The 12,626-nt window shown below is 35.5% G+C and overlaps 1 protein-coding gene across 1 annotated transcript in view; it reads right to left on the bottom strand.

Annotated features, from left to right (window-relative positions):
• myo7bb (myosin VIIBb) overlaps positions 1 to 12,626 on the bottom strand; it is a 31,572-nt gene that overhangs the window by 6,658 nt on the left and 12,288 nt on the right. The window contains exons 13-34 of the mRNA XM_051132739.1: positions 12,413 to 12,548; positions 12,161 to 12,330; positions 11,931 to 12,071; positions 11,679 to 11,837; positions 11,420 to 11,512; positions 9,691 to 9,785; positions 9,514 to 9,598; positions 9,188 to 9,406; positions 8,311 to 8,508; positions 6,376 to 6,786; positions 6,122 to 6,274; positions 5,024 to 5,098; positions 4,782 to 4,930; positions 4,547 to 4,673; positions 4,037 to 4,156; positions 3,786 to 3,959; positions 3,466 to 3,693; positions 3,202 to 3,369; positions 2,967 to 3,084; positions 1,654 to 1,777; positions 1,343 to 1,506; positions 521 to 702 (exon numbers count right to left, since the gene is read on the bottom strand). Of these exons, the coding sequence (XP_050988696.1) occupies positions 521 to 702; positions 1,343 to 1,506; positions 1,654 to 1,777; positions 2,967 to 3,084; positions 3,202 to 3,369; positions 3,466 to 3,693; positions 3,786 to 3,959; positions 4,037 to 4,156; positions 4,547 to 4,673; positions 4,782 to 4,930; positions 5,024 to 5,098; positions 6,122 to 6,274; positions 6,376 to 6,786; positions 8,311 to 8,508; positions 9,188 to 9,406; positions 9,514 to 9,598; positions 9,691 to 9,785; positions 11,420 to 11,512; positions 11,679 to 11,837; positions 11,931 to 12,071; positions 12,161 to 12,330; positions 12,413 to 12,548 (3,489 nt within the window). The remainder of the gene's footprint in view (positions 1 to 520; positions 703 to 1,342; positions 1,507 to 1,653; positions 1,778 to 2,966; positions 3,085 to 3,201; positions 3,370 to 3,465; positions 3,694 to 3,785; positions 3,960 to 4,036; positions 4,157 to 4,546; positions 4,674 to 4,781; positions 4,931 to 5,023; positions 5,099 to 6,121; positions 6,275 to 6,375; positions 6,787 to 8,310; positions 8,509 to 9,187; positions 9,407 to 9,513; positions 9,599 to 9,690; positions 9,786 to 11,419; positions 11,513 to 11,678; positions 11,838 to 11,930; positions 12,072 to 12,160; positions 12,331 to 12,412; positions 12,549 to 12,626) is intronic.

The following is a 12,626-nucleotide window of genomic DNA, read 5'->3' as shown; positions in this document are numbered from 1 at the left end:
AGAGCAGTATGATGTCATATTTCTGCCCTCAGCCTCCATTTTCTCTGAGCTCGAGCAGCTGTATAACGTCAACATCTCGTAAGCGATGTTTTGTAGTTGGATGTGAAAGTGGATTACAGTGGATTAGTTTTGTTTTTGATGGTAATGTGTCACCTAATACATAAAAATTGGAAGAGAGGGGCGGGGTGAGCAGTAGCTCATTATCATTTAAAGAGACATGCATCGAAACGAGTTGCTGTGAACAGAGCTGTTTTTGACAAGGTAAAAAGGGTGTTGTTTTACATGACCATTTAGGAATTTTAAGTATTTTGCAGACATTTCATGAAGACCGTAAAGAGTCATACCAACTTGCGGAAAATGGGCATCCGATTTCCCCTTTAAAGGCTTTCAAAAAGGATTTTAAATATTTAATTTCAAGACAAAACCTCAAAACACTGATAAAAACAATATAATCACGGCCAGTGCTGAGGAATAATTTCCTCCACAAATTACTAATGTGAAACAAAATAATCATGTTTACCAGTGTTTCTTCTGTAGGCCTGGACAACAACGGCAAAATCCGAACGGCATCTAAGGAAATTGCTCCAGTTTGACTTGTCCTCTCATTCCTCGCTTTGATCCAGCCTTCATCAGAAGAATACTCCCCATCCTTTATGATATACAGCACATCTCCCCTTCTGTAGCTCAGCAATGCGGGATCCTCTGAAGGGACGAAAAAAAAAAGAAAGATTAATGTCCATTTTAAATTGTAGAAGATGCCATCACCGCAAATTAAGGTAAGACTCTCACATTTTAGTTCTTTTCAATTTATTTACATTTAAGTTTTAGGAGATATTATACTAGTGTAAAACCTGTTTTATTTTATCTTGAATTACTTTTTTTTTTGACTTGAGTTACCAGAATGTCTGTATGTGGACTTAAACTTTAGCTTTAACTTCTCCACTGTAACTATAATAAATGTAAAAAGAGCGACACTTGAAAAAAAGTGGCGTAGAAACAATTTTCAATCAGAAATGAATGTTTTGTAATCATGTAACATATTGAATTAAATGTGACATTTTGAAATAGAAAGACTGCAAACGTACTCCAGTAATCAGTTGTAAATAATTTTATAACTATTTTTTACAGAGTACATTCACACTTTCTCATAAGAATTCAAAAACATATTTTCAGCTTCTGATTGTTAAATCGAAGGCTTTTCCAAATTTTTCACATTTGAAACAATATGAATTTCTATCATACATCATCATCACACATTATTTGTTAAAATTGTAAATAGTAAAAAGAGCTCTTCAAATAGTTGAAAAATCCCCCTCAAATGTGAAAATTGTAAAAGAAGCACCTTGTCTGCTATGGTCCTGTATTGCCACTGCGTACTCGGATCTCTTCTTAAGCCCTGAGATGAAAAAGTTGACTAGCTCCACTAATCCTCTTCCCTTCGCAACATTCAGTTCATACATCCCCTTTGGAGTTGTCAAACACACAATCCCACCAGACCTGTCGTCGCTGTAGGAGTAATGTTAAGAACTCGTTCATGTCACAAATTAGACTGAATGTGCAGAAATAGTGATTGAAGCGTAAGTTCTTTATCAGTGCTCAGGTCTAATTTAGATGCTCATCCATGGATGTTTCCCGTAAAAAGGGATGTTTTACCTTATTTCAATATTTGACACCTCAGGATAAGACAACTGCAGAAATGCGGCTTCTGTCCTATCTTGAAAGAAGACCCCCTTCCAGTTCACCACAATTACAAACTCGTCTTGAGGCACTGTGGGACCTGAACACAATTTTTTCACAGTAACTAATAAAAAACAATAACGAATTCACAAATTCAATGCATATATAGTTGACCTAAAATGATAATTCTGTCACTATTTATTTATATTGTCAGTACATTGAAAATGGTGACCCTGACCATCAAGCAAGATTTTTCTTTAGTGAACAATGACTTAAATTTCAGTCTGTTCTTCATACAAAATGGGTTCATCATCATATGGGTTCAGAAAACCTGAAGTCACATGGTGTACATTTATGATGTTTTATTGTGTCATTTTTATCTTTTTATCTTGCATGAACTTTCTTTAAAAGTGCTCCTTTTGTGTTTACACAGAAGAAATAGCATCATACAGGTTTGGAATGACATACACTGCTGTTCTAAAATTTGGGATCAGCACGATATGCTCATTAAGACTGCATTTTCTTGATCAAAAATACAGAAAAAAGACTAATACTGTGAAATATTATTACAGTTTTAAAAAATGTTTTTCTTTTAAAATCTATTTTAAAATATAATTTATTCTTGTGATGCAAAGCTGAATTTTCATCAGCCATTTATCCAGTCTTCAGTGTCACATGATCCTTCAGAAATCACCCTTATATGCTGATTTATTATTTTTATTATCATTTTTGGAAAAAGATTAACACATCCTTGCTGAATAAAAGTCTTAATTTCTTTAAAAGAATAAAATAAATACATACAAATTTACTGACCACAAACTTTTAAATGGTAGTTTATATTGTTAGAAAATTTTCTTTTGTTAAACAAATACTGTTCTTTTTAACTTTTTATGTATTAAAGAATCCTGAAAAAAGAATCACAGATTACAAAAAAAGTTCAATCAGCACAACGGTTTCCAACATCGATAATAATGCAGCATATTAGAATGATTTCTGAAGGATCATGTGACACTGAAGATTGGAGTAACGATGCTGACAATTCAGCTTTGCATCACAGGAATAAAATATAATATATAATATAATATATTCACATAGAAAACAGTTATTTTACATTGAAACAATATTTCACAATATTACTGTTTTCTGGATTTTTAATCAAATAAATGCAGCCATGATAAGCACAAGAACCTACTTTAAAAAATAAATAAATTATTCATCTTACTGATAAGTAATGACAAAATATTCATTTTGGATTAACTACTCTTAAGAACTAAGAATAAGTTTTTTACCTGAAATAATTTGTGCCTCATAGAACTTAGAGAAATAGATTGTCCACTTCTCCTGTGCAAGTTTGACCGTTTCCATTTTCACTTCAAAGACAGGTGTAGTAGAGTTTATGTAAGGACCCTAAGAAATTACAAAGGGTTACTCCTTGCATTATTCTTTAAGCACTAATGACCAAATTTTGTCCAATGACTGTTGTGAACAATGATAGAACAGCATATACCTGTATATATAGCATACCTTTGTGTGTGCAGCATGCACCAACTGCACTAGTTTGACGAGAGACTTGTTCTCAATTATAGTCATGTTCATGCACTCACGAACAATCTTCTCTGTGGTTTCCATGCTGCTTTCAGAACCATGCAGTACATAGTAATGTCTGGCTGCAAGCTGTACATAATCATCCTCCTAAATCAAGATTACAGATAAACAACAGTGCATGAGTCACAAATCTCATTCCTATTAAATATCTAACAGCTTATAACACTATTAGCCTAGACTGACCTTATCAGACTGATAATCACCACTTTTGAGTCCGTGGACGACCTGCTTGTAGATGAGCTCTGTGCTGACTTGATCAGATGAAGAGTCGTGCCATGGAGTGAAGATCTCTTTGCGGAAATAGAGACGCCAAGGAGCATGTTGTTCCTCTTTCCCCTGCCTCTTTTCTTCCTGCTCACACATAGACACGGCATCCAAGACGTGCTGACTGCCACTGCCAAGAGACCACATCTGCGGCAAGAGATGTATACACGAAGACTTTAATACTATTGCTCATGTGAATTATTTCAAGGTGCATCTTGAGGCATTCAGATGTTACAAACCTTCTCATACATCGCAGCATACAGGGAGAAGCCGTAAGTGTCCTGCAGCTTTACTTTCTGGAAAATCGCATTGCACACCTCTTCAGAAGTGCTGGCTGAATCCACAGTAAGGCTGATGTTTCTGCCATCCATCAGACCCACAACTACTGTAATGGGCTTCTTGTTCTCTACAGACTTGCAGGAAAGAAGACCTGGTTATGTTTTGGGTAAAGGGAGTGTTCGTCATCATTTCAGTCAGAGGTAGTGCTTACCTGTAGTTCAACCCAGCATGGCGGCTCACTTCTTTCTCCGTTGGCTAAAGTCCTCCGTAGTCGCTCTGCACAGTACGAGGAGTACTCATTTGGCCCATAGTGTATGAAACTCTCCAGGTACTGTGGCCAAAAGGTTGTGGAACATAACACATAACATCTTAAAGTGACATGATGCAACATACCAAAATGTAAAACATAGCATGAAATCGAACAAAACACAACATAATGTATAACAACACATAAAATACAAAACATAACATGACATAACGCAAAACAGTATGACATGATTGGATAAAGTCACATTCCACTTTATTGGCTTTGATGGTTCCATGAAGAACCTTGAACATCCATGGAACCTTTCAAATGCAGAAAATGTTATTTATAGTTGAAAAAGGTTCTTTAGATTTTTTAAATCTTCTTCTATGGCATCACTGCAAAAACACCCCTTTTGGAACCTTTATTTTTAAGAGCGTAGCTTTTAAAAAACAGAAGTCAAAAAGTATTTCATACCTTAGTGAGGCGGTCCGTAGGAGGGAAAATACCCAGGCAGATGGACAGAAGAATCCAGCCTCTGTTTGTGCTTTTTTGGTTCTTATTGCCTGTTAACTGCTTAAGGATCTGACAGTAGATTTCATCTCTGACAAACATATGAAGTCATAAAGATTATCTAACCTTTATCTCTCTCCATGTGAAATACCTATCACATTATACAGATTGTGTATGATCAGTGGCTTATCACATTCACCTTATATCTTGTCGTACGATAGCATATCCTACTATAATATGCAATTTCTCCAATGATGTCATTGGACGATCATAAGTTGCTCTCTCTCCAAACAGTACATCCTCTTCCTCCTGAACAGCCTGCAGTCTAGGTTTTAGTTCTTCTTCTGGCTGCAAATTGTATCAGAATAATTAATAGGAATCTGCTATGATGCAGTTAACGGTGGGTAATGATCAGTGTTTTAGTATGTATACGTATTTTACCTCTTCTTCAGGAATGGTTGAGTGTTTTCTTTTCGCTGTCGCCTTCTGTTGCTTCATTTTTTTTCTCAAAAATTTCTGCAATTACAAGACCAACAAATGAATAAACCCACAAACATTTGTTTGGCATGATATGTGACCCTGGACAAAACCAGTCGAAAGTAGCACGGGTATATTTGTAGCAATTGCCAACAATACATTGTATGGTTTAAAATGATTGATTTTTCTTTTATGCCATTTTGTAAATTTCCTATACTAAGTATATTAAAACTTAATTTTTGATTAGTAATATGCATTGCTATGAACTTCATTTGGACAATTTTAAAGGCGATTTTCTGAATATTTAGATTCAGATTCCAGATTTTCAAAAAGTTGTATCTTAGGCCAAATATGGTCCAATCCTAACAAACCATACATTAATGGAAAGCTTATTTATTCTCTTTTAAATCTTACCCTTATGACTGAGTTTGTGGTCCAGGGTCACATTTAAGAAAAGCAAAGTCATATTTCTGTTGGGTTATTGACTATTGTGTTGTTGTATGACATCTATAACAGTATTTCCATTAGTTAGCAGTTCCGTATTCATGGCTCCAAAATTTGGTTTGGTCCTTCTATGTATTATAAAAAATTAAATATTTAATTTTCATTCAAATCTTGGTTGCACTTTATTTTACTTTATGTGTACTTTCATGTACCTACCTGAGAAAGTACTGGTAATACAAGGTGGGATAGGGTTAGGTTTAGGGGTAGGTTCAGGGTTAGTACCTAGTTATTACCTAGTTATTATAATTACTATAATAACTACATAGTATGTATATAAGGAACAGGACTTTAAAATAAATGTAGCATTTTTTAACCCGAAGGCATTTTTTTCAGTTTCTCCCTTCTGGCTGTTTGTGTGGTTTTCCCCTCGTATACCACTGACTGTAACACAACTGAAACATTTTCTGACTGGCTAGTCTGTATATTAAAAATTCCAAAGCAACATAATATATATTAATATCAAACCAGCACAAAAATGCATGTCTTTTCAGGAGAGAAGGCAGTGAAAATCTGGTAGGTATAAAGAAGGCAATGTTTTATAGTGTCTTCATTGTTTACCTGATCTAATCCAACAAGGCTACTGAGTCGGCGGGCTTGTCTCTGACCAAGGTTCATTTGAATGGGGTCAGCTATAGAAGAAATACGTTCTTGCCTTGGCTCTGGAAGATCTCCCATAAATCTTAGTATGATCCACCATACTGTCAAACAAGCCTGGAGGAGGAGGGAAAAAGCAGAAAAAAACCAATACAAAACAGTTGATCACCAAGCCTTGCTTTTAATGGGAACATGATGCTAATGAGAACAGCACTTGCCAGGGTATCTCCTTCATCTTCATGGTAGAGCAGGGGTTGTCGTAATCTTTGTTGGATATGTGAGTGAGTGGAAGACCCTTGGAAGTTTAGAGATGCAAATTTAGAGAAGGAGTGCTCATCGGCCTCCCTTGCCCTGTCCTTCTCCATCTCCCTCTCCTTTTCCCGCTCCTTCTCCTTTTCCCTTTTCCTCTCTCTCTCCTTCTCTCTCTCCTTCTCCAACTCCAACTCCCTCTCCTTTTCCTTCTTCCTCTCCCTCTCCCTCTCCCTCTCTCTCTCCTTCTCCTTTTCATCCTCGTCTTCTTCATCTGAACTTTGTTCGTTCCTGTCTTGTAATGGTATCACCTTCCTCTCCCTTACAGGGCTCTCTACTAATTCAACCTCTTTTAACTTCACCGCCTCTTCCTCCAAATCCTAGAAGAACATCAGAAACAAATGACACAAAGTTATTATTATCCAAACAATAGTAGCATTTTGCATTTCTACATACACTGTAAAAAACAATTTGTTGAGTCAACTTAAAATAATTTGTAACCTGGCTGCCTTAAAATTTATACTTCAGTCAACTCAAAAAAAGTTTATTCAACTTGAAATGTTAAATTATACTAAGTGACAACTTAGATATTGGAGTTAAATCAACTTAAAATTTTAAGACAGCTGGGTTACTTACCCATCTGTTAAGTTTAGCAAACACAAATATCTAAGTTGTTACTTAGTACAACTTAACATTTCAAGTTGAATAAACTTATTTTAGTTGACTGAACTTAAAATTGTAAGGCAGCAGGGTAACAAATTATTTTAAGCTGACTCAACAAATTGCGTTTTTGTATTTTTTACAGTGTACATGTCTTTAATAGACAATGTATTATTAAAGGAGAAGGTCACTTCCAGAATAAAAATACACAGATAATTTACTCACCCTCTTTTCATCCAAGGTGTTTCTGTCTTTCATTCTTCAGTCGATAAAAAAGTGTTTCTTGAGGAAAAATCCATATAGTGGACTTCAGTGGTGCCCCCAAGTTTGAACTTCCAAAATGCAGTTTAAATGCAGCTTCAAATGGCTCTATACGATCCCAGCTGAGGAAAAAGGGTCTCATCTAGCAAAACGATTTGTCATTTTGTAAAGAAATTGACAAGTTATATACTTTTTAAACTCAAATGCTCGTCTTATCTAAGTCTGAGTGAACTGTTTTTTCTTCAAGTTCAATGCGGTCAATACAGTCAAAACTCCCATCTCGTTTTCATCCCCAAATTCAAAATCGTCCAACACTGCTGCAGAAGTACCGACTCAAGTGTTTACAAAGTGAACATGCAAAGAAGATCAAACTCCATTTACAAGAAAAAAGATAAAACAGCGATGTAGGACGAATTTGATGTTGAAGAAGAAAACGAGACGGGAGTTTTTCGACCTATCCTAACTGAATTGACCTGGATTACACAGACTACACATACGCATCACACAGACCAGACAAGATGAGCATTTGAGGTTAAAAAGTATATAAATTATCAGTTTGCTTTGAAAATGACCAATCATTTCACTAGATAAGACCCTTCTTCCTTGGCTGGGATCTTTTAGAGTCATTTGAAGCTGCATTTAAACTGCATTTTGGAAGTTCAAACTTGGGGCTACCATTGAAGTCCACTACAAGGAGATAATTCCTGAAATGTTTTCCTCAAGAAACATAATTTCTTATCGACTGAAAAAGAAAGACATGAACATCTTGGATGACATGGGGGTGATTAATTATCCGTACATTTTTCTGGAAGTGAATTTCTCCTTAATGATAGCAAATGCAGTATACATTAATTGAGTAGCGACGATAAAAGTCGGAGTTGATAAAAACTTATTATTTTGAGATATTAATTTTGATCAGGAATTGTTTGTTGCCTTCAAATAGATGTCATGCTTCCTTATTGTGTTGTCACGTTGACTCTAACCTCAAAACCCTCGGGAGCTGGTCCCTCTTGACCTCCTACTGTAGCCGGAAGGAAGCCAAAGATATTCTCCACCATTTCATCATCACCCTTATTCTGGGATTTGGCTTCCTCATTTTTTCGGAGCAGCTCCTCTAGGCGCTGCTGAAGCTCCAATGCTGTACGTTCCTGAGCTTCTCTCTCTTGTGCAGTCAAAACCGCCTAAGACAAAACAAGGGTATGAATAATAAATGCTTAAATTGTTTTGTAGAAACCATGACTTGAAACCATTTACTTGAAAATGAAACCTTTTGTAGCATTATAAATGTCTGATAAGTATTACTTTTGATTAATTTAATTTGCCAAGTAAATGATTTTTTTTAAACTTATTCCAAACTTTTAATTGGTAGTGTATCAAGATTTTCCAAAAACATTAAACAGCACAACTGTTTTCAACACTGACAGTAATAAGAAATGTCTCCCGAGCAGCAAATCAGCATATTAGAATGATTTCTGAAGGATCATGTGACTTCGAAAACTGAAGTAATGATGCTGAAAATTAAGCTTTGCCATCAAGGAAATAAATGTAATTTTAAAATATTGTAAAATAGAAAAAAGTTATTTTAAATTGCAAAAATATTTCACTAAATTACTGCTTTTACTGGATTTTTCATCAAATATAGAAAACCTTGGGATACAACCCAGAGATTTTATGATATAAGAAATAATATTTCACAAAATACTACTACTTTTACTGTATTTTTGATAAACAAATGCAGCCTTGATTAAACTTATAACATAAGAAATCCAAACTTTTACCTGGAGGTGCATATAAAACAAAACCTTTTTGCAAAAAAGTACTAAAAACCAGGTAGTCTGCTCCATTCCACTATATACTCACTTCTGTTTTCATTCTCATGAGGGTTTTTCTGGCCAGCAGTCCTCTGGTCTGTGTCTGCAGCACTATCACTGCATCTTTTTTGCGTTTCAGGTCTTTCCTGGCGAGGTAGCCACGGGTCTGTGTTTGCAGAGTGATGGCTGCAGCCCGTCTGCGCTTATACTCTTTATGGAGCTGCCGACTGCGCACTTGTGCCTGCAGCCGAGCAAATCCTTGCTTGAGCTAGAAGGGAAAACAGAAAAAATATGAGCATGTTTCATTATTTTATTACACTAATTCTAAGAGCTACTCCATATACTGTAGACATGAGATGCTCCTGCATAACTTACTTTGTAAAAGTCTTTTCTCTCTCTGTGGCCACGCCAGTTTTTTTGCAAAACCAGAACTGCCCTCCTCTTCTTTACAAAATTTGCTCTGTATGTGAATAATAAATGACTTAGCTTAAAATTGCTTTAAAATCACACACACACAAATACTATGTAGGCAAGAGACAATGGGGAACGAACCTGTCCTTATGAGCGAGCATCACTCTTTGGATGATAAGTGCCTTCCTGTAAAGCTCTTGCTCTCTCTCCAGTTCTAGGAAGGCGTCATGATGATCCTGCAACAGAGAGAGAAGGAAACACACAGTGCAAAAAATTTACTGTGTGAAAAAATATGACAGATACACTACCAGTCAAAAGTTTGTGAACAGTAAGGTTTTTAATGTTTTTTAAATACGTTTCACCAAGCCTGGATTTATTTGATCCAAAGTACAGCAAAAAGGTTTTTTTTTTTTTTTTTTTTTCAATTTTAACATATTTTAAAATGTAACTTATTCCTGTGATTTTAAAGCAGATTTTTTAGCATTACTCCAGTCAGTGCTGCTCAAAAAAATGTTGAAAACTGCTGAGTAAAATTTTTCAGGTTTGTTTGATAAATAGACAGTTCAGAAGAACAGCATTTATCTGAAATAGAAATTGTAATGTCTTTATCATCACTTTTGATCAATTTAAAGCATCCTTGCTAAATGAAAGTATTAATTTCTATAATTTCTGACTTCAAGCTTTTGAATGGTATAGTGTATAATATTACAAAAAAGCTTTTTATTTCAGCAAAATGCTGATTTTTCTATTAATCAAAGAATCCTGAAAAAATGTACGCAGCACTTTTAAATATTGATAATAGTAATAATGTTTCTCGAACAGCACGTTGTCACACCCCGTGGACTGTTTTGTTGGTTTTTCCCTCCTGTGTCCTTTTTTGGTCTTTCCTGTTCCATTTCTTGTTATGTCGTCATTGGTTAATCACTCACACCTGTTCATGTCTAATCAGCTGTCCTATACAAGTTTGATTCAGTTCCTTGTTCATCGTCTGTTCTTAATGTCGTTAATGTTAGTTTCTGTCGTGTTGGCGTGTGGTTTCCCCAACTGTTCCTGTTTCCGTTTTTGGATTATTCTAATAAAGAACGTGTTCATCATTTCCTCACCCTTGCTCCTCCTTCCCGCAAACGACCCCTGACACACATCAACATATTAGATTGATTTCTGAAGGATCACGGTGACACTGAAGACTGGAGTAATGATGCTGAAAATGTAGCTTTGATCACAGGAATAAATTACATTTTAAAATATATTCAAATAGAAAGCAGTTATTTTAAATAGTCAAAATATTTCACAATATTACAGCTTTTGCTGTATTTTGGAACAAATAAATGCAGGCAGAGGAGCAGAAGAGACGACTTTAAAAACATTAAAAAATCTTTTGACTGGTAGTGTATGCCACTGTTTAAAAGTTTGAGTCAATAAGATTTTTCAATGTTTTATTTGATTAAAAATATAGTAAAACAATATTGTAAAAATTTCTTATAATTTAAAATATCTGTTCTCCACTAATTATTTAAATTTTTATTTCTGACATTTGAGTTTAGAAATCAATCTAATATGCAGCTGTGTGCCTTAATATTTTTGCGGTAATTGATATGCATATTTCCAGATTCTTTGATGAATATAAAAAAAGAACAGCATTTATGTTTGTAACATTATACATGTCTAAACTTTTTCATTCTCTTATTCATTTCTTTGAAATAAAATCTTACTGACCCCAAACTTTTGAATGGTAGTGTATGTTAAATATAATCCCAAAAATGACATCAGTGCCTTTAGAAATCAAATTTCCGGCAATTTTACAGGGATGTACACTGATAAAGATGTCAAATTAGTATAGTACACTAGTAAAATATTAAGCCTAAGGTACCCTGAGAAAGACTTTGCTTTTGCCAATCTTCCAGTCCTCTTCATCTTTGATCAAAGCCTTGCAGATGGCTGCACAGCAGTTAGCAGCAGGCTCCTAAAAAACAAATAACAAATATTTCCACTTATCAAATAATTCCAACCTAGTACATTAGTCATGTATGTATTCGTCTAGTAGGTTCATGCATTTATACACCTAATTCAGCTATATTAATCATTAATAATCCTTATATTCATAGCATCAAGTCATATTAGTGCCATACAGTGTTGGGGTCACAGTCCACAGTCTTTAGGAGCACACGATAGCGATGCAGGAAGTCTTTGAAGGTGTGCCGGATGGGATATCCTGACTTGCGTATTTTAATGGTCTCCAACATTCCAGAGTAGCGCAGTTGCTGCATGCAGAGGTTTCTATCAAAAACCTAACAAGCGAGAAAAAGAGAAAGCACGATTTGATTAGTGTTCTGATGCCTACACGATATAAAATATGTAACTTGACGGATGTGAATTGTTACCACGGGCAACTTTTTGTCGTTTGGTTTGAAGCAACGTATGAAGAAAGGCTGACAGAGAGACAGGGCCTTCATCAGAGAGTCCAGAGATTGCCGGAACTGGCCACTCAGAGTAGATATCTGCCGCCTCGAATCATTTATTTGCTGTTAGACACAAAAGAGACACAGTGTATTGCAAAGCTGCAGCCATTGTCCAGTCAATACCATCAGTCTAGCATATTAATGTCCCATACTCGTAATGAGCTCTTTGGCGTAATGATGATTTTGTGGCCTTTGTTGTTGTTCTTGGCTGAGTTGGTATTCATCTCCTTTTCGAAGATTGTTTTGAGCAACTTGTTGGAAGATTTATGAATGACCTCCAACATGTCCATGCTTAGGGTGTCTCTGTTCTTCTCCAAAAAACCTGAAAAATGTAGCACTTTAAGATTAGAACCAATTTGCTCTTTTAAATAACCGTCTTTAAGTCTTTAAGTAATGAACTGCACCTTCACAGTCATAATAAACTGTTCCAGCAAAGTGTTTAATCCCAAAACTCATGCCATGGTTGCCCTTGGATGAGATGTACATTTTGTTTCCATTGTGTTCGGTGTTCATTTTGTTTAACATTGTGGCATCTGTCCCCTGCATAGAAAACAGGACAACAGAAGGTGAGCACAAAGTATCATATTATACGCATATGACCCACTCATGCAGCTTATG

The sequence above is a fragment of the Labeo rohita genome, chromosome 2, assembly GCF_022985175.1.
Source record: "Labeo rohita strain BAU-BD-2019 chromosome 2, IGBB_LRoh.1.0, whole genome shotgun sequence".
Taxonomy (NCBI): Eukaryota; Metazoa; Chordata; class Actinopteri; order Cypriniformes; family Cyprinidae; genus Labeo; species Labeo rohita.
This window is presented reverse-complemented; position numbering and strand designations above follow the sequence as displayed.